The 25,677-nt window shown below is 40.4% G+C and overlaps 3 protein-coding genes across 6 annotated transcripts in view; 1 reads left to right on the plus strand and 2 right to left on the minus strand.

Annotated features, from left to right (window-relative positions):
- Nucleotides 1–1,387: 1,387 nt before the first annotated feature.
- Nucleotides 1,388–5,058, minus strand: LOC131352397 (kelch-like protein 26). The gene is made up of 3 exons (XM_058388494.1): nt 3,289–5,058; nt 1,632–2,351; nt 1,388–1,510 (listed from the first exon to the last, which is right to left on the minus strand). The coding sequence occupies exons 1-3, from the start codon at nt 3,553–3,555 to the stop codon at nt 1,484–1,486; spliced, it is 1,014 nt and encodes a 337-aa protein (XP_058244477.1). The 5' UTR covers nt 3,556–5,058; the 3' UTR covers nt 1,388–1,483.
- A 126-nt stretch (nt 5,059–5,184) lies between these two features.
- chkb (choline kinase beta) lies at nt 5,185–14,052 on the minus strand. Of its 2 annotated transcripts, none has more exons than XM_058388485.1 (11): nt 13,408–14,052; nt 12,139–12,247; nt 11,897–12,010; nt 11,075–11,208; nt 10,878–10,982; nt 9,557–9,615; nt 9,289–9,376; nt 8,703–8,811; nt 7,899–7,990; nt 7,639–7,720; nt 5,185–7,040 (listed from the first exon to the last, which is right to left on the minus strand). In XM_058388485.1, the coding sequence occupies exons 1-11, from the start codon at nt 13,671–13,673 to the stop codon at nt 6,984–6,986; spliced, it is 1,215 nt and encodes a 404-aa protein (XP_058244468.1). In that variant the 5' UTR covers nt 13,674–14,052; the 3' UTR covers nt 5,185–6,983. The 2 variants fall into 2 exon arrangements, with proteins under 2 accessions (XP_058244468.1, XP_058244467.1); XM_058388484.1 differs by having other exon boundaries at nt 9,536–9,615.
- A 1,578-nt stretch (nt 14,053–15,630) lies between these two features.
- The window catches only part of mapk8ip2 (mitogen-activated protein kinase 8 interacting protein 2), a 57,088-nt gene continuing 47,041 nt past the window's right edge, over nt 15,631–25,677 (plus strand). For 2 of the 3 annotated variants that reach the window (XM_058388458.1, XM_058388460.1), the window contains exon 1: nt 15,631–16,215. In XM_058388458.1, the coding sequence (XP_058244441.1) occupies nt 16,145–16,215 (71 nt within the window). In that variant the 5' untranslated portion in view covers nt 15,631–16,144. The remainder of the gene's footprint in view (nt 16,216–25,677) is intronic. The other variant, XM_058388459.1, reaches the window with a different exon arrangement.

The following is a 25,677-nucleotide window of genomic DNA, read 5'->3' on the forward strand; positions in this document are numbered from 1 at the left end:
AGTGGACATGTATCAAGGTAACCAATGCAAATTCACTCTTCACAACAACTTGTTAGGATTAAATGATTTTAATGAACCATCAGGTGAGCATCAGACAGTCTGCAATTAATTCCCATAAGTGTTCCTAGAACATCTCATGATATGTAACTCACAGGACCTGGATGGTGTAAATGATTCAGAAAAAGAGATGGAAAAAGCTCTCATAGCAAGTACAGACAGGAAGTGAGGGAAGGGTGGACAAAGCTAGAGAGTGGATGTTCAGCCGATAGATAGTGTCCTTCTGATGACCGGACATGTAGACTTCTTCATTGAACACTGTGCCTTGGCCGATTAAAGCCGTCTTCTCCATGCTCCTGATCCGACCCCACTTCCGGGTCTCCACACAGAATGACGTGACCATGGTTTCGACATTGTTGGCACCAATCACAATCAGCCTGTCGGTGGATCCTAGAAAGTGGAGACTGGGCATATCTGCATCAGTGCGTGTGAGGGTAGGAAGCAACTCACTCCAGCAGTCTGAGGAAGAGAAAGCAGTTTTAATAGTGAGCAAAACAAGATTTATTTATTCATCATTCATTCATTCATGTTCAGTAGCTGGTCAGCGTCATGGTGGATCCGGAGACTATCACAGGGACACTGGGTGTGAGGTACGAACTTGGAAGGGATGACAATCCATGAAAGAGAACTCCACACACATCCTCACACTCTTTTATAGCTGGACAGTTTAGAGTAGCCGGTCACTGCCTACTGTCATGTTTTAGGGAGGAAGCCAAAGATCTAAAAGAAACACTACAGACACTGCTGAACATAGAGTCGCCCAATTGTAGGACTACACTAAGAACCAAAGGAAATATATTGTTAGTAATGTTATGGCATTGCAGACTATGAATGATTGAATCAATAAGTGTTCAAAACTTGTACATTTTCACACTTTGTGAATAACTACACTCTTAGCAAAGAATCCTAAAAGATTGTTTGGCTTATCCTTCTGAGGAAAATGAAATAGAACTGTACAACATAAATATTTGTTATCAGAAAGTATTTTAACTACAAGCATTTTAGAAAACCTATCTACTCAAATAACCCCTGGAGATGCCTTCTTCTATGAGATGTTACCTCATTATATAAAAGGTTACCGAATGAAACGTTAAGGGTTCTACCTTTCTAAAGCAGCTCTACTTGTAACATTTAAGTAAGTCATCTGTTTGCCATACCTTGTGTGGTATCATAGCATAGTACTAGTTTCTCTCCAGTTCTCTGGATGTTCCCCAGCACATAGAGGCTTGTCCCTAGGCTGGTGGTGAGTGGGGAATCATGGGAGAGGGAAAGGGTAAACTGGAAGTCTGAGAGAGGGAGCGAGGAGACAAAAGCCCATGAATCTGTCCAAGGGTCATATCGCTCTACTGCTGTATACACTCCTGTGCTGGAGTCAGGAGTCACCAGGGAGTCCAGGTACCAGCCTCCTACAGCGTAGATATGCCCCTCACACACCACTGCACTGAAGTGGCGCCTGTGCTGAGAGAAGCCAAACACAGCCCATCTTCAGTAACCATGAAAATAAATGGTACGTTAAACTTTTTATGGTGTTCATATGTTTATATTCCTGTGTTTAAACATGACTAACTCCATACCTTGATAAGAGGGGCCGTGGATACCCATTTATTTGTTAAAGGATTATATCGAAAGGAGGCCATCTTGAATTCATATCCCCTCTTCATGTGTTGCCGGAACCCACCAATGAGATAGAGGTAGTTAAACAGGACTGCTGTGGTGAAGCACCACTTATCTGCACTAAACGGCAAATCTGTAACAGTACTCCATTTCCCATCATCCTCATCCAGCCTGAAGAGCCTCCTTGCGGAGTCTGTTTCCTGGATGTTTCGTGAAATCAGATTCTCTTTCCTCAGGCAGCACAGATGAGGTGAGCCCTTTGAGCGGATCTGAAGGATCTCCTGCTGTAGGTGGAGATCCAGGCTCCTGCTCAAGTGAGGAAGCTCTAGAAGGTTTGTGCTCAGGTATGTCAACACAGTTTCATGGAGCTCAAAACTGCTGATCTCCTCAGCTAGCTGCAGGTAATGCATGAACGTTTGCTCTGTGAGGATTTCAGACAGAGATGACAGCAGGCAACGAGTGAATCCAGGAACTAACAGATACGTGCTAACACGTAAATGCTCCTCTAGAAGATAATTGGGCACGCAGAATCTTTGTAGGAAGCAAAACTCCAGGAGGTTGTGGAACACTCTGGAGGGCACGTGGGACAGGTTCACTAGATGCTCTGTACTTTCTCTCATGCAGGAGTTGTACAGAGCCCTGAAGTACTCGCTGCAGTCTGCCAGCCGCTCAACGTCAACCTGAAGCATGAAATATATACAATATATTACTCTGAGCAAAGGAGAATTAGAGCCATAAAACGCAAAGACAAACTGATTTTGAAGGTACATCATACGTGTGGAATTTTAATCAAATTTTAGAAAAACAGTGTCCTGAAGCTTACTAAAGTTAAACACTTTTCATAAACAGTTTATGCCCAAGTCTCACCGTTGCTTCAGTGAATAATTTCCCCTGGATACTATATAGGAGTAAATGTACCTGCTGTAGTACTCATAAAGACTGTCCAGTGTTTATGCCAGGACTCTTATTTACAGTCAGTGCTGCTTTATTTTATAGCCAAAATGATCCTCATTCTGCACAACATACTCAGAGGAAAGCAGAATCTGGCCTGACCTCAAATACACTTAGCAGATGCTTAGTACTGATCTGATTGACAGGATTGCTGAGCGCTGATCTCTGACCGTTACCCCTCAATACTTCAATACACTCTCCTTACTTTCCATCAATGGGGTCATTACATCCTAACGACTCCCGTTACTCCTAACGCTTCCCCCCACTCTCACCTTCTCCTTGTTCGCTTTATAAGGCTATCCAGGAAGAAAAAGGATCCTTGACCCTGGAGGACACCAATTTGTGGAATCACTCAAACTTCCCTCAGACTTCCCTCAAATGAGTGGTGAAACGTTTCATACAACTAGATAGAAGTCCAGTTGATATGACTCACCTTTAGATAACCTTATCTAGATGACTGAGATTCTTCACAGATACATTTTCTTTTGAATCACTCAAAACTTCTACGGATTCCCATAGAGGGGCAAACTGAACCCTTAAGTCTTAAATAAGTGTCGAATAAGGTAGAAATAGTTAGCCTTTATGCTTGATCTCATATCCTCTCTAGAGAAGACAAGAAGTGTTCAGATCAAAACAAATCGCGAGTATATTTGTGTAGAGACTCACATAGAAAAGGTATTTGCTGGTCTGGATGGTAAACATGGGTCCGTTCCCATGGTAACGATATGTCCTCGCTTCCTGGTCCATTTTCCATGTGTCTGTTGGGCTGCCATCAGGTGTACTCCTTATTTTAGCAACATTATTATGACTCTTCATTAGCCATGTTAAATCACACTTGAACCAAAAATGTCTTAGAATATAATCAAAACCGTATTTTATCCACCAGAACAGACGGAGGAATAGTGCCGAGAAGATCTCCAAGAGAGCATCCATACTTCTAGACTCAGTCCAGAGCAGATTGATCAGAATGCTTCAACTTTTAGTCCAAATAATGAACAAAAAGCAGCATTTTAAGTGATCATCAGAAGACTCACAGTACCTGGCAGACTCCAATGAAGCCTAAGCATTGCTATCACAATAAACCCAGACTGTCTTATTCAGTCTCTGGTTTGAAGGTCAGTCGATCCTTTGGCTTCTCTTTTAAATTAGCCTTGTTTGTTTAAAAGCTTTCTTTCTATTACACAGCTCCGTCTGAAGTGTACTGTGTGTGTTATTGAGCTAAAGCAGGAGGAGCAGAGCTATTTTAGGAAGCTCATTGCCCATAGCACTAGACTGAAACAGGACTAGACACAGCCATGTTGGAGAAACAAACCAACAAACAAAAGCCCCTGAACAATGATAGGAAAGATACTCAAAGTCTTTGAGGCACTGAAATCTTCTTCTATCTTCACCTGCACACACTCTCTAATCTTCAGAGGCTTTCTGTGCGTTCTTCTCAGCTGCGCATCTCAGGAAATACTGCTTTTAATGCAGCTGCTCCAAACTAAGGAATATTCCTCCATCTCAAACAGCCACAGTGTACTTTACCACCTACCTCATAAATTTACATGCATCTACATGTAACCTTTACATTATAATCTCATAGATCTATAAACATGTATTTTTCTTTTCCGTTGATTTAAATTGAATTACTACATTTTTTTAACTACCGCTACACTGTTCTGAAATATAACGGCACAGTGTCCCTGGAAAATTGCTTAAGGTCATCCCTACAGTTACTGCTGACTAAATCTCAAACATACTTCTATACTGTAGTGTATTGTATGTGTATGTACATATTACTGTCTAAAGCACTGGCGGTCCAGTGGAAGGATCCCAAGCTCTCATTGCCGTGGCCCGGGTTTGATTCCACTGCAGAGTTAACTCTCAGTGCCGGTCCCAAACCCGGATTAAATGGGAGGGTTGCATCAGGAAGGACATCCGGCATAAAACCTGTGTCAAATTGAAACATGCGGACCAAATGATCCGCTGTGGTCACCCTGAACAGGGAGCAGCCAAAAGAACAACAACTGTCTGAAGCACTGGAGAGCAAAAACTGGAAAAAATAGGTTTAAAAAGCAACCTTCCTGTTATCGTCAAATTTACAAACATGTTCTGCCCTTGGGGTCAATTTGACTCCAGCAATTGAAACCTCCAGAATAGAATTTTACCCAGGTTATTTTTTGTCAGGTAATTTATGTTTCTTTGTTGACTACTTAAATAGCTTTTTAATTAAAACATAGCCCAACCACTGAAGAAAAAAAAAAAAAAAAACACCACCACCTGATTTCAATGATTTGGATGGGGGTGTCCCAATACTTTTGCACACAGTGTATTAAGAGACATTGAACATTAAATGGGGTCAAATGAACTCTAAGGATAATGGGAGGGTTACATACAATAATTACTTACTGTACTGGAGGTGATTTTGCATTTTTAGCAGCTCCATAGTTTAGGGACCTTTGGGAATATTGTTGGAAGGACCATACTTTTCCTTATGGTTGTAGTATTTTAATAGAAATAAAAAACATGAATTAAACTGTCAATGAATCTACTGTATAAAGGACACTTACACAAACGGTATGATTTCAAATATTTTTATTTTAGTAAGAGGTTCAATGGCTGCTGGGTCCTATAAAAGCATAAGTGTATGCAGACCACAGCAAGAATTTGCCAAGGATTATTCACAAAAACATGATAAATGAAAATTGGACCCAGGTCTGGGATTAAAATCATTGCAGCTGTAATGACGGAAACATTTAAAGAGTACGAGTAGGTCCTAACACTCGGTACGAAATTTGCTCCCAGTTTGCTCTGAGTTTTATTAAACCAATACACATAAGCCACTCTTCACTGGAAATAACTAAACATGCTACACTAAAAGGACGGAAAGATCAATAAACAAAATTCATGATGAATGGTCTGGACGTTATCTGTCTGTATTTGAGATAAGTGGCTTACATATTTTATATTTGGTTTAATTTCAGTACTGATCTGCTTTGGAAGGGCTGATAGAGGTGAATAAATAAACAAACGCACACACAAAAAAAGTTAAAAAAACAAAAACAAAAAAAAAAACTCAACAAACAGTGACGGACATTATAAATAAGAGTCTAAAACAAGATCCTACCATGAGCTTGGCAAGCTGCAGTAAAGCATGCTGTTCAGTCATAAATACAGTATAGTGCAAGCAGACTGGCCAATCAGCCAAATTAAAGAAAGATGTATGAAAGTTATTAATCCTTCATACACCAGGTTCTAGAAATTTTGATAATACTTAACTTCAACATTTCATCTTCAAACACAAATTGCCTGATGGGATATCACGGACCTGCAGGTCTCGATCCGAGTGGAGGTCATTTATGAGCCTCTATAATAACAATTAACAACAGTTTGCATTATAATGTTAAAAGTTCAGTGGTTTGCTATAGAAACGTGGGACCCAAACCCACCTGCTTCAGCACTGATATATCATCTTTGTACAAAAATAATATTTAAGCAATTTAGTTATTTTAAACTGCTTACAGTGACCAGGATGAAGCAGCTACTGAAGATGAATACACGGGCATGGTTGTGTGAATAACCTACAACAATGCACAAGCTCACGTTAGTAAACATACTCTAACTTTGTCTATCTGACTGACCACTGACGCTTTTGTATGAGTGTAAAATTCACTTGCCCGCTCCTGCGACTTTCCGATTAAAGCTTTAGCAGACACTTGAAGCCGAGAATTTCCTCCGATTTTCTTTTTGTCCAAAACTAACATGTAGTCATCCAGTTAAATATATATATATGTACGTGCTGTCTGAAATATATGCATGGTCCTTAAACGATCATCTCAGGCTAACTCATCAGTGCAGAAACACATCGCGTGCTCCTTAATACTCAGAAAGAGAATAGCGGGAGATGATGAGCAAAGCTTACAGTATTGTATGAAATATGGAATTAGTTGTAATGAGAACTAGCATGGATCCCTTTGGACACACTGATCTGTGCAGCTACACACAAGCTCCCTCACAGACACACACAGTTAACATAGAAGATTCAAGAGATTCGTCAAAAATATCAAACGAACTGCAATAAATATAACAGTATGTACTGCATACATATGTGCCTGGATTAGATAAATGGAGATTATGCCGTATCTGTGGTTGGTGCTGTATTACTGGAGACTGATGCTCCAGGCAAAAGCCATTAGAAAAAGATTACAGTTGAGAATGTGGAGGAAATAATGATGGAAGAAATAACTGCCCACTTCACAGCTCAAACCGCTCGGACTATTTTATACAGTAAAATAATAAATAAAAAAAAAGTGGGAAAATGAATGAGAGATGTGCTGATATGAGGTCTGATCCATCCAGAGACTTTTTCCAACAGTTGATCAGGCAAAGAGCTTTTTCTGCTTGAAATATGAATCAAACCTGTGCTGGGCATAATCCTGAAATTGAAAAAGAGAGAGAGAGAGAGAGAGAGAGAGGAGAGAGAGAAAAGTGAGAGGGAGAGAGAGAGAGAGACAGGAGAGAGAGAGAGAGAGAGAGAGAGACAGGAGAGAGAGAGAGACAGGAGAGAGAGAGAGAGAGAGAGAGAGAGAGGAGAGAGAGAGAAAAGTGAGAGAAAGAGAGACACACAGACAGGGGAGAGAGAGAGAAAGAGAGAGAGTGAGTGAGGGAGAGAGAGAAAGAGAGGTGTGTGTGTGTGCGAGTGAGAGAGAGAAAAAAGTGAGTGGGAGAGAGACAGACAGGGGAGAGAGGGAGGGGGAGAGAGAGAGAGAGAGAGATGCTCCAGTTATTTAAGATTCAGAGATCAGGACATCATATATATGCAGCTTTATATTCTTTAAAATATCTATTTTATTTCATTATTATTCAGATGATGAGGTGTGCTGACTTCAGGAGAACTAAATTTGCTAGAGGAAAAAAATAAATAAAATAAATGATAAATTCTGCACATCGACACCGCACACGATCCTGCAAAACATCTCATCTACACAGGTACCGCGGCCAAAATGTCTGAACTAAATGAACACAAAGACTTACCATGTATCCAAATTCAATCTTGGAAATCCTGGCTTGGATAATGGACCACAGACCCCAGAAGAAATGAGAGGCAAGGGCAAACCTGTGCCATAGATCATAATGGGATTAATATCATTATAATCATAAATAACGTGCAAGAAGGTGAGCTCCATCACCAGGCACCATCAGTAATGCAGATGATCAGACATCCAGCCTTTAGACATTATAGAATGAAATGGAAAGAGGAGGTTTACTTCATCTTAAAAAAATCGGAATCATACCTGTTTGCTTCCACGATCATCTGTTCAAGTTCGGCCTGGTCTTCACGTACGGCGTCTTCACCCTCGGACAAGTAGTTTCTGAAGAAGTGCAGCTGAAGGGTGAAACCGGAAAGGGCACGGTGAGATGAGTGGTGAGAAGTGATGGGGGGGAAATAATCGATTTTAAAATGCATCACATTAATCGATCTAACCTGTCCATTTCCAAAGAAAAATAAACTCGGGTGATCAAAATCTTAATTATCCTTGTCTTCACCTAATATATAAAGCTTTAATTTAGCATCTACAACATTATTATTATTATTACGAATGTAGTGCTCTATTCAAGCAACACCACTGCATTTTAGATACTTTTAGAATACATTATTCTTTTTTTTTTTTTTTTTTTTTTACATGCAATGAATAAATGTATACATAATTAATTATGTGAAAAGAAAAAGCATGGCATGAATGACATTTCCCATATCAGGTGTCAGAAGGGTTCAGCACACATTTTGACAGCTAAATAGGAAATCTTTACATTCATGCCACATCAGTATGACAGACCTGATGGGTTTTTTTTTTTAAAATAAGAATAAAAACTTCAGCAAGCTGCAAAAGCAAATAAAAAATTAAGAGGCATTAAAATGCATTTTTAGAACTGCATCTTGGAAAACCAGGAATTGACATCGAATCAGATAGATGTCGAGATATGGGGAGATTCCCACCACAAGCTCTGTGCAAATTATCGAAATAGTTAAAAACAAATCTATAAAAAAGTGAAATGAGATGGTAGTAAAAATGCACAACAGGAGGGCGGAGACTCACCTGCTGCTCTCTGGTTGGATAGTTGTCCAGGTTTGCTTTATAAAAAGGCCACTTGTCATAGGTGTAGTCGTACACCCATTCACAGAAATGATTCCCAAAATCGAAACCCCTGCATGCAACAGACACGATTAGAGCACCTTAAAACAGATTGTTATTACAATAATCACCAGTTTGCATAAGTATTCAACCTTTCTGGTTGCTCCTCTGGCTAACCCAGTCACAGATGCCTCCTTTATGCCAGAGGGTTACTGTTTAGGTAAAAAAAAAAACCTCTGGGTTCCTCTTCCAGGAACAGATATATATTTATAATAAGTTCATGTGGCACTTTAATTACACAGCATTCAGCTAATAATCTTGGTAGCTGGTTATAACACAAATAACTTCGGAGTAAATATTTATACAATCCTGCACAATATTATGGACAGTTCTGTGTAACTGAAGTGGTATGTAATCCAAATTAAGCCCATTTCAGTTGCAGGCTGCAAAAACGTATTAGAAAGGCGCAAGAAGGGTGAATACTTATGCAATGCACTGGAATACTTTTAATAGTACATGTTGCAGGTTGCAATGCAGTGGAGTTTTTCACCTGTAGTTATAGCTGCTGTACTCAAAGTCAATAAGCATCAGCCTATCAGAGGAATCATGATCTCGGCCATCCAACAGCAGGATGTTTCCTAAAGCGGTGAAAAGGTAAATACTTTGTAAGTAACTTCGTAAATGTTGTACGTGATACAAGTTCAGTGTGGTGCTCACCTATTAGATGGATGCGTAAAATACTGTATATGTGTAACACAGAGAGAAAGATAGAGGGAAAGAGAGAGAGAGAGACTCACCTTTGAGAGAGAGAGACTCACCTTCTTGAACATCATTGTGACAGAAGACCACAGGTGAAGGAGTCTCAGCCAGCAGTGCTCTATGATGAAAGAAGAGTCCAATATTATGTTACAACTCTGTATTGTAACAGGACCATCTTTTCACATACCAGTAAATGAACTGTCATGACACCATGTTCAGTTTGGCAAAAAAAAAAAAAAAAGGAAGAAAGGTGTTTTAGGATCGGTAAATACAGAGGAATGAATATCCAATATACATGAGATGATGTTTGTCAAGTTCTACAGCTTTGTGCTGCCTGGATTGAAAATCGCTTACTGAATGCTTGGCATTAAACTAAACTGTAGTTCAAATTCTGCCTGGAAAAACACTTCCTGTTCTACTGATATCCAGCCAGCCTACTCTACCCCAACCTACCCTACACAATACAAAACATAACAGACAATAACATTACTGTTAGAAACAACAAAGGATCTAAACTGTGACAGTCATGAGCAGAAGACGTTAGATGATATTCAGTGCGGTATTTCTTTAAGATCACTGACTATTCATGTTTAATAGGAAAGGAGCTTTAGAATAAGGGTTTAAGAATGAAGACGGCCATGCAGACAGAATCTCAGTCATATGAGGTGCTACAGCTTATTTTTAAGTTCCAAGAGGACTCCAGAATCTGGGGAAGCAACAAACAACCCAGTAGTTCCTGGGATCTTCAGTGCAGATTTAAAACACTTCCTGGAACTGTACAGGAACAAGGAAGTAAAATGAACGCTTGTTCACTGGTGGTAATCATGCCTGACTTCACTTGGTGACAAAATCGGGCCTGTACACATTCTCTCACACTCACTCACTCTACTCTCACACACACACACACACACACACTCACTCACTCTACTCTCACACACACACACACACACACTCACTCACTCTACTCTCACACACACACACACTCACTTTACTCTCACTCTCTCTCACACACACACACTCATCTGTAAACAATAGTCTGATTCTGCATCTCAGTAAATACCCTCTGTGTTAGTGTGAGTAGGCTGAGTATTAGCAGAATCTACCACACACACTTTGACCTCTACCACACACACACACACAGACCTTGAACTGGTATTACATTTATTAAGCCTGATAAGATCACATAGTGTAATCTGTCTTCATAGCATAGCCTGTCACACACAATTACACACACAGGCAAAGTAGTTTTAGAAATGATTCCTAGCACATTCACTTATTTAAGTTGGTTTGGCTGCATAACTCCCATAGAACACAGTTTCATCTCAATAATTTACATTATTTATTTCTCCGTTTGTTCTTTCTTCCCTCTTTTCCCCTCACCTCAGGTTCGCCAGCTCAGCCGGAAGATCGTACATCTTCAGCTTCTTGAACTTCTTGATGTGTGCTTCTCGTACAAATGTAATGTTGCTGATTTGCTCCATGTACCTGAAAACGTGGATGAGAGGACGCAGATGTTTTCAAAATCTGATCGGTATAGCAGTCTGGAATATCACGTGAGTCCTGAGAGCAGCTTTTACCTCTCCATGGTCTCAAACAGCCATTTGGGCTCCTTATTGAAGGGCATGACCATACGATGGAAACGGGCAATCTTATTGGCTATTTCAGCCGAGATGTCCGGGTGTTGCAGTTGCTCTGTGCACAGGCGCTTACTCTGGACCAGAGAAAGACACTTGAGTTAATGCTCCTTTAAATTCAATACACTTTACTGATTAGTAGTAGTGAGTCAGGGCAGCTGTACTTGTCTCAGGGGTTTAATGTTTCCTGACAGTTCTTTAAATGTAGAATAAGAATTTCCTGTGAATTCAGACTAACTAGAACATGTGTGTTACATGTTATGTTTATTTATTCTTCAAGAACGCCACAGTCAGTGATGGTCAAACCAATTGTTGGAGATAAAGCACCTTCGGATCTTACTGTAAGCCTTGATTAGCTGGATTAGGTGTGTAGCACTAGGACTGTAGCTCGGTAGTCCTCCAGGGACCGGTATCCTCAAACAGACCTTAGCTACACATCTATGTTTATGTGAAAACATAGGTGTCAAATCTCATGCTAAACAAGTCTGTGTTACTATATTACTAAAATGGAGAGAAAAGTTAATATTGTTTATTCACTTTAGGCTTTTGCATGTTAAACCAGCACTAAATACCAGTAATTTCCACATTACTAATGGCTAGCTCATACTTAATCTTTTAAAACTACCAACACCAGAAGGAACATGGAGAATAATAAACATTCCTATAAATCAATGTACAGATTTAGAAAGACAGTTTAAGCCAACGACTGAATATATAACCACTGTATCTAAATATCCTTGTGGTTTGTGTGAAATGAAGACTCACAGGAAGATACTCTTCTAAACGTCCCTCTGGGAAGATGCCATAGAGATGAGGACCCAGCTCTCGCTCTGCCAGAATGGCAAACATCACACTCTCAGACACCAAGGAGTCCACTCCCTAACACACACACATATATATATAACTGACTGCATATACTTCACAAAAATATTTTATTATTTGCTCAAATTTTTCATTCAAGCACCATTCCCATTGGTGTGTAAGTGAAAGGAAGCAGGGGGTTTCACCTGTAAAATGGCCCCATAGATGCGCAGCAGCACACGTGAAGGTTCAGCCCCGATGGGCTTCACATGATCGGGTAAGCTGCACTTGTAGAGCAGGTTACTGAGTCCACCACTGCCAACATACAAACACACAAGACTGAGTTGTCCATCAGAATTAGCTCCTCACCATGTGGACAAATTTTATTTTGTTTTATCATGGTTATTTTTCCATGTGATATAGTGTCATGTAATAAAAAACCCTTTTGACATCTGTATCCTTGAGAATGCTTTTTATTATATCGAGTCCTTGAAAACGAGCATATGGAGCTGCCATTGTGCTCAGAGCACACAATTTAACAACCATAGGAAAAATAATCAGGTCTCCAGATCTCCTGGACATTCATCACAGACTCCACGTTAAAAAAAGTGACGCATCAAGATGAACAAAGTTCACTCCATCACGTGCCTACAGCCTGGTTGGTAATGCATCTGACCCACACTTATCTTGAAAGTGGTGAAACAAGATAGCACCAGTTCAAGCTGAGTCTGACCGGGTTACATACACTGATCAGGCATAACATTATGAGCACTGACTGATGATCTCCTCGTCATGGCACCTGTTAGTGGGTGGGATATATTAGGCAGCAAGTGAACATTTTGTCCTCACAGTTGATGTGTTAGAAACAGGAAAAATGGACAAGCGTAAGGATTTGAGCGAGTTTGACAAAGAGCCAGATTGTGATGGCTAGACGACTGGATCAGAACATCTCCAAAACTGCAGCTCTTGTGGGGTGTTCCCAGCCTGCAGTGGTCAGTATCTATCAAAAGTGGTCCAATGAAGGAACAATGGTGAACCAGCGACAGGGTCATGGGCGGCCAAGGCTCATTGATGCACGTGGAGAGTGAAGGCTGACCCGCGTGATCCGATCCAACAGACGAGCTACTGTTGATCAAATTGCTGAAGGTTCTGATAGAAAGGTGCCAGAATACACAGTGCATGACAGGTCAGGGCTGTTTTGGCACCAAAAGGGGGACCAACACAATATTAGACAGGTGGTCATAAAGTTATGCCTGACTGGTGTAGCTGGCCAGGTCATCAGATTCTGACATGCAGACAGGAGATGAACAAAGTAATGTTTTGGCTTTCCTAGTGCTTTTATTTTGAGGACTTGTGTTCTTGTGAAAGGTGACTGATCTCAATAGGTCAATAATAATAGTAATAATAATAATAATAATAATAATAATAATACAGAGATAATAACCGATCTGTTGGTGATGACTGCTTTTTCGTACCTTACGATGCTGATCTCGAAATCCTCCTGAGTGATGGTCTTCCATGCCCCGGACAGAAAGCTCTTACACCACGTGAAAGCTCGGCTCCTGGTCTCCCGGTCCACCCCCTCGGTCCTGCCACCCTGGTACGATTCCGCCTCGGAGTCCTCCTCCCCGTTCGCGTCCACCAGCTCTCTGATCGCGGGGTTTTCCACCAGACCGTTCACAGTGCCTTTGTGTGAAGGTGTATCTCCCGCACATGCGGGTACGCTCTGTCCGGCCTGCATGATATCCGGAGGAACCCAAAGCACGCGTGAAAAGCCTTCTCCGTGCCACTAGATACTGGTAATGAGAGCAAAATCCCGCTCGGGGTCACCTAGTGCACTATTAAAGAGCTTCACGTAGTGAGGCAAAGTTCACCTGGATCCAGTAAGAGCTGCTATGGTGGCCATGTGGTGAACTGACCGGTCGATTAACTGGTGCGTCACACATTTACAATAACAATAATAATTAATAATACACCGTATTACTATTCCTGTTCAGATATCCAAATCATAAACCCCAGTTTCTGACCACACGCCATCACATCCAACGAAATCTAACGCCTGACCACCGCACCGCCAACGTTCTACTCGCTTCCGGCTTCTCAGGCCTTCAGACGATGGCGCTCGAAGACTGACAAGCGCTTTGTCCAATCAAATCGCGAGTACGTCGAGGATATCATTCACTGATTGGATGTCGGTGGGAACTAGCACCACCCCTTTTTTTTTTTAAGACAAGAGCTTAGACCGTTTTGTTTCATTATGGCTGGTGTTTATAGTGTTTATATACAGGGGTCGTGTATATATAATGTCCAGGAGTTTATTTGTAAATAATACGAAATAGATACAAACAAAAGGACACTGGGATATTTGCATATTTAAGCGTTAAAGAACATTCCTATTCAATTTCATGAACTCACTGGGAATTAAAAAATAAAAATGAAAGCTGTATTAATAATTAATAGTTTTAAAGTATACATTTCGAAACATCCATCCATCCATTTTCTACACCCGCTTTATGCCTAATTAGGGTCACAGGGATCTGCTAGAGCCTATCCCAGCACACACTGGGCGAAAGGCAGGGGTACATCCTGGACAGGTCACCAGTCCATCACAGGGCCACACACATAGAGACAGACGACCACACACTCTCACTCTTATGGGCAATTTAGAATTACCAATCAACCTAATGTACATGTTTTTGGACTGTGGGAGGAAACTGGAGTACCCAGAGTAAACCCACGCAGGCACAGGGCAGGGAGAACATGCAACTCCACACGGAAAGGCCCCTGCTTGTTCGAACCCGGGATTTGATCCCAGGACCTTCTCGCTGTGAAGCACATTTCTGGCCAAATATGTGAAAGTTAAAACTTAACAAGTGCTGTGACAAAATAAGATGAAGTTCATTGGAATAACTATATATTTTTTAAAATGTATGTATTTTTATTGTTGTTAATGATGTCAGAAATTAATTATAGTGTTCTACTTTAGCCAAATTTTTTAATATGTTGTAATTTTATTTTATTTTTGCCTTGCCTGGTGTGTTAATATAATAAAACATGTCAAACAGTTAAATGTTTTATTGAGAATGAAAGTAAAGACCCAATTCGAATGATATATTCATACATGAAATACTAAACATATAATTTAAATGGTCTTGACAAAGCGGTAAGCCATACTTCTTTAGAGGTTGATATAAACACTTTTTCTTCATATACATAGGAGGATTTCCATAATGTACTTGTTAGGGAATTTGTTCAGATAAGATGGAAGTACCCCTAGAAGTGTAACTGCCCAATTCAATTCAAGAATCGTAAATTAGTTTAATAGTATCAACACTGCTCTACACTCTCCCATATAACAAGAAACGTCACTACATATACACCAATGACCTTGAGTTCATCTTATAGTAAGACCTCAAACACCCTCTGCAGTACACAATACATTCCACTCCCACTCAAATCCACTGATTATTCTGGCTATAAGTAGAGAGCAAAAGATGAACTACTTCTCCTAATGGATTAATGTGTGTATACTGTTATTTTATGTGATTAGCCTAGAGAAAACACTGGAAAGGTCGTGGAAGACCTATAGGCCTGTGAACATTTTGCTCAGAGGTTGGTGTGGGAGCGGGAGCGCGCATCGACAGGGGGCGCGCACGCTGCTGGGTTCTTCCCAGATCTGCAGCGATTTTCTATGAACGGCGTCACGCGCTCTCTACCCACGCACAGCAACAGCATCATCACGGTGCAGATCTCACGCATCGGTGTTGTTCACCGAGATCAATCCATCTTCCCAAAGCGCGCTCCGGCTGTCCCCGTCAGCATCCCATCCCGCAGATTAGGGTAAGGTAGCAGGTGCATGGCTGGACTCGAAAACTGGACAGGGCTTATTCTGTACACAATACCAGTTCTCTATTTTTATTTATTTATTTAATTATTTATTTATTTTTGGTAAATATTCTCTCGGCTTTTGAGTCAGATCTGCGCGCTTGAATCAGAGAGGTCCGGGCCCGGTAATCGCATCCGCAGTGTGGCCAGAGACAGGGAGAGGCGCGCGCGCACACTCACACACACACACACACACACGCACACACACACTCTTTCTCACACACACACACAGCGACGCTTGGTGTGTATTTGCCTCCGTGCCTCCATCCCCGCCGTCTGTGGATGGGCCGCGCGCCTCCGCAGTCGCCGCTCCGACGCGTTTAGTGGATGAAGATGGCGGACAGAGCCGAGATGTTCTCCCTCTCCACCTTCCACTCCCTCTCTCCTCCGGGCTGCAGGTAAGCAAGCGCAAAGCGCAGCGTCCTTTTCATCCTCCTCAGCCTTTTTTGTTCTCTTTTAAATCAATCCAGCAGGATTTTTTTTTTTTTATTATTATACCTTTATGTATTCCTGTATATACGCCGCTTTTAGAGAGAAAAAAAAATATGGTGATGGAGATGTTCATCTATCCTCGAGTCTTTAGCGCCCTTGATGATGCGTCTCTTGGTTCTCGCTCTCGTCTTTTAATTGTGTGGATATAATGCATCCTAATCTATTCACGAATAGGAAATGGTCTTGGAGACGAGATTGAACTGTAGTAGTATTTGTTTCCATAGCGCAGGATCTGCTTCCATAAGGAGAAATGGAGGCCCACGCCCTATTGGGCTAATATGCAAACTGTAAACATGGTAACTTAACCCATATCCAGGAGTGTTATCAGAATAATAGCCATATTATTATCTTGTTCATGGGCTTTAGGTCTTTAACTGTTTCACCTTTGCTGTGTTTAAAACATATCAGATGAATAACAGTGTGCACAGGCATCCACAGATTTAGATCTGTATTCTTGCCCATAGTTATTGATTTGTCTGCCTTATGTATAAATGAATAGGATGTTGGTCACATTCTGTGTAAGTGCAGATGTAAACAGCTGTGTGTTTCTTTATCGCATGTCTCTTAATAAGTTTTGTGGAGCGTCTTCGAGAATCCAGATGCAGATAATCCAAAAGCATGTGAGATATACACGAGATCCCTTTTCTAAAGGGAGCGGCCAGTGTTGCATTATAAATAGTAAGGGAACAATAAGCTAAAATCTAATATCTGTGAACATGTGCACACGCACACATACACTCTTAAAGGCATATTAATGCAGTTCCTCCTGCTAACTGCCTGTCTGTGATTTCTTCTCAGAGCTTGACAATAGAAGTGGGTAGAAAGAAATATTTATTCAAAGTTACGCATAAATCTGTTGGCCGATGGACAGATTGTCTTATATTCCAAATACATGAATAAGATCCAAAATGACACATTAAACCCAGAGAGTTGAGATGAATCTGAAAACTATATATACCTTTTAAAATTCTGTCCCAGCATGCTCAATAGCTTTCACCCTGACCTTCTAGAGGAAAGTCATTTAGATAAAAGGGTATAACAGACACATGACCAGTCAGAGCATCACAAAATGATTACAGCAGCTTGAGTAAGCAGGTAATGGATGAGAAGACCAAACTAAAACAGAAATGGAGGGTTATTAAGATGGCAGGTGGAACACACCACCTCGCTATGTCTCTGACTCATTTGCTCTTTCCCTTTTGTCTGTTCTATTAGTTTTTAGTATTTACCCCTGAGTTTAGTATGCTTTTTTCTTTATACAAAAACAAAATATCCGAGTACTGCATCTCTCTCTCTCTCTCTCTCTCTCTCTCTCTCTCTCTCTCTATTACCTCTAAATATGATTTGTCTTTCTGTTGTTATGATGAAAATACAAATCCCTTTCCATAAGCTTGATGCTGAAACAGCTGAAATAATGGGCACTGCTGTGCTGTCTCTAATGCTTAGGATATGAGTCTTATAATGGTGTGTGTGTGTGTGTATGTGTATGTGAGATGATTAGAAATAGAAAGCCTGACTTTTTTTTTTTTTTTTTGCAGAAGATTTAGTTAATACTTTGGCTAAATCTTGAGGGGAAAAAAAACAAGCCACGAATTTAATGGAAGGAAAAACCTTTGCTTTATTCATGGAAATGATGCAATATTTACTTTCATAATTTTTTAAAAACAAGTAATAAATAGAAAAACATACATACAATTGTCTTTAAAATAAGCTCATTTATATTCACATTTACATCCAGGATTAATTTATTTACTTCATAAGTGTTTGATTTAAGAGTCAAGAATTATTAATGTTTTTTGCCCTATTTATAACCAGAAGACCAAAAATGACTCAGGCCATAACCCATATTTCTGGTCTGAAAGAAGATAAGCATATTTCGAATGCTTATTGCTACAACAAACAATGAAATGATTCGCGGTTTTTAGAATTTTAACTTACACAAATCTACAACATACTGTACTCCTCGACAGTTGAATTTTATCCTCTGTAGCTGTTGCCTCAGTGAGGCAAAACACCATGAGGATTTCTAAAACGTCAAGGAGTGAAATATCAGAAAGAGTTCTTATGAAATTCGGAAAAATCGGGAAGCTGATAAGACAAGTATGTTTTTGGGTCTTGGGTCTTCAGAAGCCCACCAAAAAAAACCAAGTAATTATTTTTTATTACATTTCAATCATTACAAACATACAGATTCTAATATACTGTAATCAACAGCAGAAATAGTCAGAGGGCAAAAAGTCATATAGGGAATATTTTGTAAATGATGACACTGTACAATGAGCACTACTTTTTTAAAATAAATAAAGATCATAAAAATTTGCATTGTGTATTTACTGGTATGCAAATTACACCACGATGCTGTGATGCTATAGCAATTTGGTTCAAATTGTATTTTGTTCTCTGTGACACAGTACAACTTGCTCAGTTTTCCGCTCCCTGATTCTGGCTGATGATTTATGGATTCTGGGTTTATTAATGCTTTTATCCTAAAAGGTCACTCTTTACAGCTAGATTTTTATTTTGTACAGTATATAAGTGCTGTGGTGATTTTCTGCCCGACTGATTACATTAAAACCTTCACAGTGGAGGGGTGGGGGGGTGTGTGTTATTTTCTGTAACTCCTCACAGCTCCTCCTTCATTTTACATTTGTCCATAACAATGTAGAAATGATGCAGTAATCCATTTTAAGCACAGAGGTTAAAAGTCTTTCTGAAAGGCTCCTGGGATTTGAAATAATATGACCTTCTCATCGCTGGTGCAGAACCTTTACAGTTGACCTGCCCTTTATTCTCTTCTCTATACCATAAAGCACAGAGGATTCTTAGCAGCGTGTGTGTGTGTGTGTCAGTAAATGCTCTCTTAACCACTGACTGAAAATTGAGCAAGAGTGGAGCCTCATAAGCAGTGGTGTCGATGCAGGAGCTCATAATCCTTGGACAGATGAAATGGAGGGATGACTCGATGTCCATGTGATGTGGGTGTATTACGGTAATCTCTGTACGACTGACTCGCAGCAGTAAATTTTTAGTGGAAAGGTAATATACTGTATAATGATTAAAAATATGGCACATGACGGTACATCATTTATTTCTGCTTCCTTTCCAAGTTAAACCTGCTATGGATTAGTATTGCTGTGGACAAAAACCCACACTCATAAGAATCATGTTGGCGTATACAGTCTGAAATGATGAACTCATTGTTGTGCAGTAATCTGTCTTACATGAAGATGTGTGTGTGTGTGAAGAGAAATCCGTTGATCTGTGAGCATAAAAGTCTATATCGCCCTTCAGGTTTTTGTGTTTTTGATGAATGAGGATTGTGTCTGACGGCAGTGATCTAGGTTAATGATTATTCCGGTTTAATTTGAGGAGAAGAATATGCATTCATTCATTTAAACAGCATCAGTAAGAACTTTGTCCTGGTCACAGCTGCACAGCTGGAATCCATAGACGTTCCCAGGAATTCTGTCAGATGAAATACATCCCAGAGGGAACAATTTAGAGTCGCTAGTCAATCTATGGAAAATGTTTTTTTGAGAGGTGGGAGGAAACCAGAGAACCCAGAGGAAACCCACATGGGCATGAGGAGAACAGGTCCATACAGACAGGAATTTGTGAATAGAATGAAAACAATGACACATGCAAATATTTCTATTAACAGCTAAGAAATTAACCCTTTCATCTCTACATAAAGGACATTTTTCTGATTAAGAAATGTCATCTAATAAAAGATTTTCTGTGTGTAAATATTACCAAAATCATCACTGTACATCGTAAAGGTTGGTAGCTCTGGTGGCTCTTTGTCTTTCTTTCCCTCTTTGCTGACGGACCAAAAGAAAAAGAACGTGTATTTAGGGGGCAAATTCAAGGCAAACCAGGACTAACCAAAAATAGACCAATATTTTATAGGTTAGACTGACCTCGTTCTGCTTCTGTCCTCTCCAAACACCACTTCCTTTAGATGCGATTGGGCTTTGTTGTTAATCATCATCATCCACAATGAGCATGCAAATTCAGCTCGATTAGCCAAATTAGTATCGCCACCATACTAAAGCACTGTGTCTATTTTTCTGCTGAATGGATTTTATTCAAGAGAAATCCTGCATGTTGTTGTTTTTTTTTGGCACAACATTAAGTTAACTAATACAGTTTAGTTTCAGCTGTGTGTGTAAATGATGTGTGTAAATCTTGGGAAGGTGCACTTGGTAGAATATGGAGAGTAGAAATGGCTCTCTGTTTAAAAATGTCTAGAGAATGAAATAAACCCATCTGTATTAGTAGTTATTACATTTATATAAGTATAGTCACATACATAGCCATTCCACATCCCAGCTTGATCTTGGAGGTGGAAAGAAAACCAGAGAACGTTCATGAAACATAGAGGGACATGGGGAGAACGTGTGAAACTCCACAGAGACAGTAACCCAAGCTCGGGATGAAATAAGGGACTCTGGAGCTATGATGTTGCATGCCACTTTGTCACTGTCCTGTTGGGTTGTTTAGTTGTAATTTCGATAATGAAAATGATCTCATCTTTTACTTGAAAGTATCTCTGATGAGGCAGTGACTTGCTGAGGGTTGATGATAATGAATGATTGAACTTTTACTTAATCACATAGCGTGGCATATTAGGTCATTCTGAATATGGGGTGTAGACTGATCAGGCATAACATTATGACCACCTGCCTAATATTGTGTTGGTCCCCCTTTTGCTGCCAAAACAGCCCTGACCCATCATGCACTGTGTATTCTGACACCTTTCTATCAGAACCAGCATTAAATTTGAGCAACAGTAGCTCGTCTGTTGGATCGGATCACACAGGCCAGCTTCACGCCCCACGTTCATCAATGAGCCTTGGCCGCCCATGACCCTGTCACCATTTCTCCACTGGTCCTACCTTGGAGCACTTTTGATAGATACTGACCACTGCAGACCGGGAACATCCCACAAGAGCTGCAGTGTTGGAGATGCTCTGATCCAGTCGTCTAGCCATCACAATTTGGCCCTTGTCAAACTCACTCAAATCCTTACGCTTGTCCATTTTTCCTGCTTCTAACACATCAACTTTGAGGACAAAATGTTCACTTGCTGCCTAATATATCCCACCCACTAACAGGTGCCATGATGAGGAGATCATCAGTGTTACTCACCTCACCTGACAGTAGTCATAATGTTATGCCTGTGTGAACAAGAAAGTGAAGATAAAGATAAAGAGAAGACAACTCAGCTACTGTGTGAAAACAGACCTTTTCTATAACGTGTTATCGTTCTGTGGTTCTGTGTGTGATGTTACACATGTGCTATTGGCATTTGGCCGTGTATCAAACTTATTGCAGCACATGTCCCTTGCAGCCTCACAGAGAAAACGTGTGTGTACGCATTTAGCCATGGGACAGTCGGTCACGCAAACAAATCAGAACAGATCATGTCACCAGCTAAAAGAGGCGAGTAATGCTGTGCGTCATTTTCCTCCACTACAGTTGCTGGTACCACTTAGGTAATGACTCTGTATGAATGACTGGAGATACAGTGCTTGATTTAATGATCAATTCTCTCATTACTTGTATTACAGTAATACATTTATATATATGATATGATTGATTACCAAAAACAAAAACAAAATGGGTAAATCTGTGCAAAGCATCTTCGTAGCGAGAACGAGCCTGGCGTCTGAACAGTGTCACGAGGCAACAGAGTCACGTGACTTGTGTATTAAACTGTGTCTGTTTCTGTTCAGTAACAAACTCCTCTAGTTCCAGCAATAATCTATAAACAAATTTACGTTGCTGCAGATCGGCTGTGAGGTTTCATCCATGCAATACAATAAAACTTTAATATTGTGCTTATTGTTTTATTTTCTTTCATTTATTCTTTTTGCCGGGAAGCAGACCTCGGATTTTGCTTCCAGGTCTTCCAGTTTTATTGTTATGTTGTGCTTTGTGCATGATTAATGCAGGGTTAAAATTTGCAAAGCTAGGCTTTCAGCTTTAGTGTGTCTGTAGTGTGGTATAGCTGCCATTTTCTTTCTCCTCCAATTTTCTCCTTGTGCTCTGATGCTCTAATCAGCGGATAAGCTGCTATTATATCATTATCGTATATCATTGTTATATTAGATTGTTTATTTGGCAACACATTTAATATTATGGCAGATGGGATGTGTGTTTCATGTGGAAATCAGAACAGAGCCAAATTATTTAGAAATAAAAATCAGATAAATATCTAATTATAAAACATTTTTGTTATATATTTGTAGACATTATTTAATCTATGTAGTTAGGTAGGGCTTTCTAGTCGTCATATTTAAGATTTATTCATTGTTTATTGTTGGTTAAGCCCCGCCTTCTTTCCTTTCTTGTTTTACTGCCCTTTTTTGTCACTTTTGTCATCGAACTATCCAGTCTTATCTCCTAACATTACATAATTTATGCAGGCGCATGCCGTGCAGTGCTGCAGGCTGTGGGTGTGTGTGTGTGTGTGTCAGTGTGTGTGTTCACATACTGGCAATTTTTAATGAGCTTTCTCATTACTATCCTCTTCTTTGATTTAGAGAGAGAAAAGACTGGAATAAAAGCAGGATGCAGGGAGGAGGAGCGGGAAAGCCCGTACACTCATTGTATGTTGTTAAATTATTGTGTGGTTTTTTAAAATTACTGTAGCATTCCCTCTGAGCAATGACATGTAAATTGGCAGCCACTCTGGAAATCATCCCTGTAGTGCAGTTGTTATGAAAGTGGGTGTCAAGCACTCTTAAAACCTCACTCTATTCCTTTTTCCTTTTGCCGGAACGAGAGCCTGCATATTACTGTACTAAATAACATGCCACATGCAACTTAGAATTATTGCATGCTGTTTAATGCGTTTAGATTGCATTTAAATCCTTAACAGCACAATGCCTATATGCGTTATGGTTTATAGTGCAGAGAATACGCATATCACGTGTATTCTCCCAAAGTGCTGACTTGAAATCCAAGAAGGAAGTGGGATGAGTCAGCGAATGAGCTTGTACTGGTAGGATACGGTTGTCATGGTGACAGCTGCTAAAGGTGACCTCACCCTACTTAACGAGCATAAACCCTCTGAGGTTTTTTTTTTTTCTGCTAATGCCGTGACATCATCCCTTAACCAGCATCAGCTGCCACGGCAACAGTCGATGATGGGCATCATGTATTACACTGCTTGTGTTACATCGTAGTGCTGAACAGGCCCCGCCTACTGTAACAGGGAGGGAGGAATAGGAGGTTTCAGTGGTGGGTCGCTGCAGGGATTGATTTCAGGGACTGATTTTTTTTTATTGTCTGATTTCAGGTTTGTGACACTCAGGAAAATTGAACCATGAATAATAGCTAGCTCTGCTGCCACGTGACCAGTACAGTAATATGGATGGACTTTATTGATCCATTGACTGATTCATTGATTCTCAAATGGTGCCTTGTGCTTTGTGTATGTATTTTCTTGTGTGTTTTGAGTTGTGTGTTCATTCAGGCTGTGAAATACCATTGCATTTTTTGTGTTTTGAATATTACATAAGATGATTTGATGCAACTGCTGGAACAAAATATAAACAAATTACTACCAGGATAAAGACTTTACTGAGGCTGAATGAGTGAATGCGATGTCCTGTATCATTCACTGGAACTAGAGTACAGCCTCACTCTGAGCATCGCTCCTGTGTTAATGAATGTGGACTAATAAATTATAAATAAGGTATCACAACTGCATACCAGACAAAGAGGATAAAAAATGTTCACTCCTGCAACTTTTTCTTTCAATTTTCTTTCACCTTCTGTTTGGTCCAGCCGGCTCACTGATGCACAGCTCTGCACAGCTAGCGTGCTAAGCTGGTAAAGTGACAGTAAACCTTTCATGAAATAGGTGCTGTTTGCAGATTTTACTTATCAGTATTGTTGATTTGCTGTCAGTCCACTGCGGCATTTAATAAAACGTTAAAGTATGATGTAACTTGTTAAGGTACATGTTAAAGTATAAATGCTTTTGCTGTTGTTTAGTCCTAGATCTTGTTCTTCAAAACATCTAGATACCCAAAGCCTTTTTTAAAAATTCATTTAGATTAGCTTTGGTGGAGGCTTTTATGATTTAGTTCATAAAATCATTATAAAATAATTTTATACATGGATTCTCTAGAGTAAATAGAGGTAGTGTGTCAGGAACAGCTGGACAGTTCCCTGTCAGGCCCAGAGAGGGCGCTGGCAAGTGAACCTTGGAAGCCTGCTTCTTTGTGTGTCTTTTGTGTTATGCCCTTCCCATTGTTCTCATTCCTGGTCTGTCACCTGTATCCCATTAGCCCTAATGTTTATCCCTATAAATAGGGATCCTTGTGTTCATGTCTTTGTCAGTGATTGTTAACTATGCCGTGGTTTTGTGTCAGGTTTTGTTTTGTTAAGTCCAAGTTATGGTTTAGGTTTTGTTTCTTGTTTTGTTTTCACCACACAATGTCTAGTGTTAAGTTAGTTGCCCTCTGTCTCGTCTTTATGTAATAAAAGCAGCGCTTCGCTGAATCCTGCGTATGGGTCTCTTTTCACGGCATGCAGGCACGTGCACGCAACACCACGGAGGTCCAGGTCCAAGCCCTGCACAGGGTGGGGGTCCTGAACTTGACAGAATCACTGACCATTTTCAAGACCCAGCAGGATTCCCAGCTAGTTCCTGTCTTCGGTAAGGATTTGCAGTCTGCTGGCTAGAGCCCTCGACATCTGGTGGATGACATCTGGCGGGAGGTACCTCCATCCTTGTTTAGGTCGAGGACGCCTCTCTGCGATGGAGTTCCGCGGAGGATGGCGCTCGATCATGGGTTATGCCAGGAACAGCTGGACAGTTCCCTGCCAGACCCAGAGAGGGCGCTGGCAGGTGAACCTTGGAAGCCTGTGTCTTTGTGTGCTTTTTGTGTTACGCCCTTCCCATTGTTCTCATTCCTGGTGTGTCACCTGTATCCCATTAGCCCTAATGTTTATCCCTATAAAGGGAATCTTGTGTTCATGTCTTTCAAGCCCCGCACAGGGCGGGGGTCTCGGACTTGACATAGTGATAGTGACTCTGTATTTTTGTATTTTTGAATGTTTGTCAAATCATGTTCCAGTTAGCAGATTTGGACTTCTTGGTGGTTTAAAGCAGGCTCATTGGGTTAAATGATTCCAGGATGTGGAAGTGTAGACATGAATAACCTGACATGCTCGTATTCAGTCTCGAAGGCATTTGATTAACCCTTCATGTTCTGTGCTTTTATATAGAATCAGTACTACATATGATTTTTTGCATGATTTTAATTTTTAACTGAAATTTCAGTAAGTAGCAGTCTAGATCCATTTCCATGTAGTAACTACAGGTATTAATGATTCTATGGAGACCACAG

This window comes from Hemibagrus wyckioides, linkage group LG04 (assembly GCF_019097595.1).
Source record: "Hemibagrus wyckioides isolate EC202008001 linkage group LG04, SWU_Hwy_1.0, whole genome shotgun sequence".
Classification (NCBI taxonomy): domain Eukaryota; kingdom Metazoa; phylum Chordata; class Actinopteri; order Siluriformes; family Bagridae; genus Hemibagrus; species Hemibagrus wyckioides.

What these genes read in the sequence shown, in the direction of transcription:
- LOC131352397 (XM_058388494.1), bottom strand. Translation starts at nt 3,555, where the DNA reads ATGGATGCTCTCTTGGAGATCTTCTCGGCACTATTCCTCCGTCTGTTC. An exon ending in CCAGCAAATACCTTTTCTAT is followed by an intron (nt 2,352 to 3,288) that starts GTGAGTCTCTAC and finishes TTCATGCTTCAG; the next exon opens with GTTGACGTTGAGCGGCTGGC. An exon ending in CCACGGCCCCTCTTATCAAG is followed by an intron (nt 1,511 to 1,631) that starts GTATGGAGTTAG and finishes CTCTCAGCACAG; the next exon opens with GCGCCACTTCAGTGCAGTGG.
- chkb (XM_058388484.1), bottom strand. Translation starts at nt 13,673, where the DNA reads ATGCAGGCCGGACAGAGCGTACCCGCATGTGCGGGAGATACACCTTCA. An exon ending in TTCGAGATCAGCATCGTAAG is followed by an intron (nt 12,248 to 13,407) that starts GTACGAAAAAGC and finishes GTATGTTGGCAG; the next exon opens with TGGTGGACTCAGTAACCTGC. An exon ending in GTTTAGAAGAGTATCTTCCT is followed by an intron (nt 11,209 to 11,896) that starts GTGAGTCTTCAT and finishes TCTCTGGTCCAG; the next exon opens with AGTAAGCGCCTGTGCACAGA.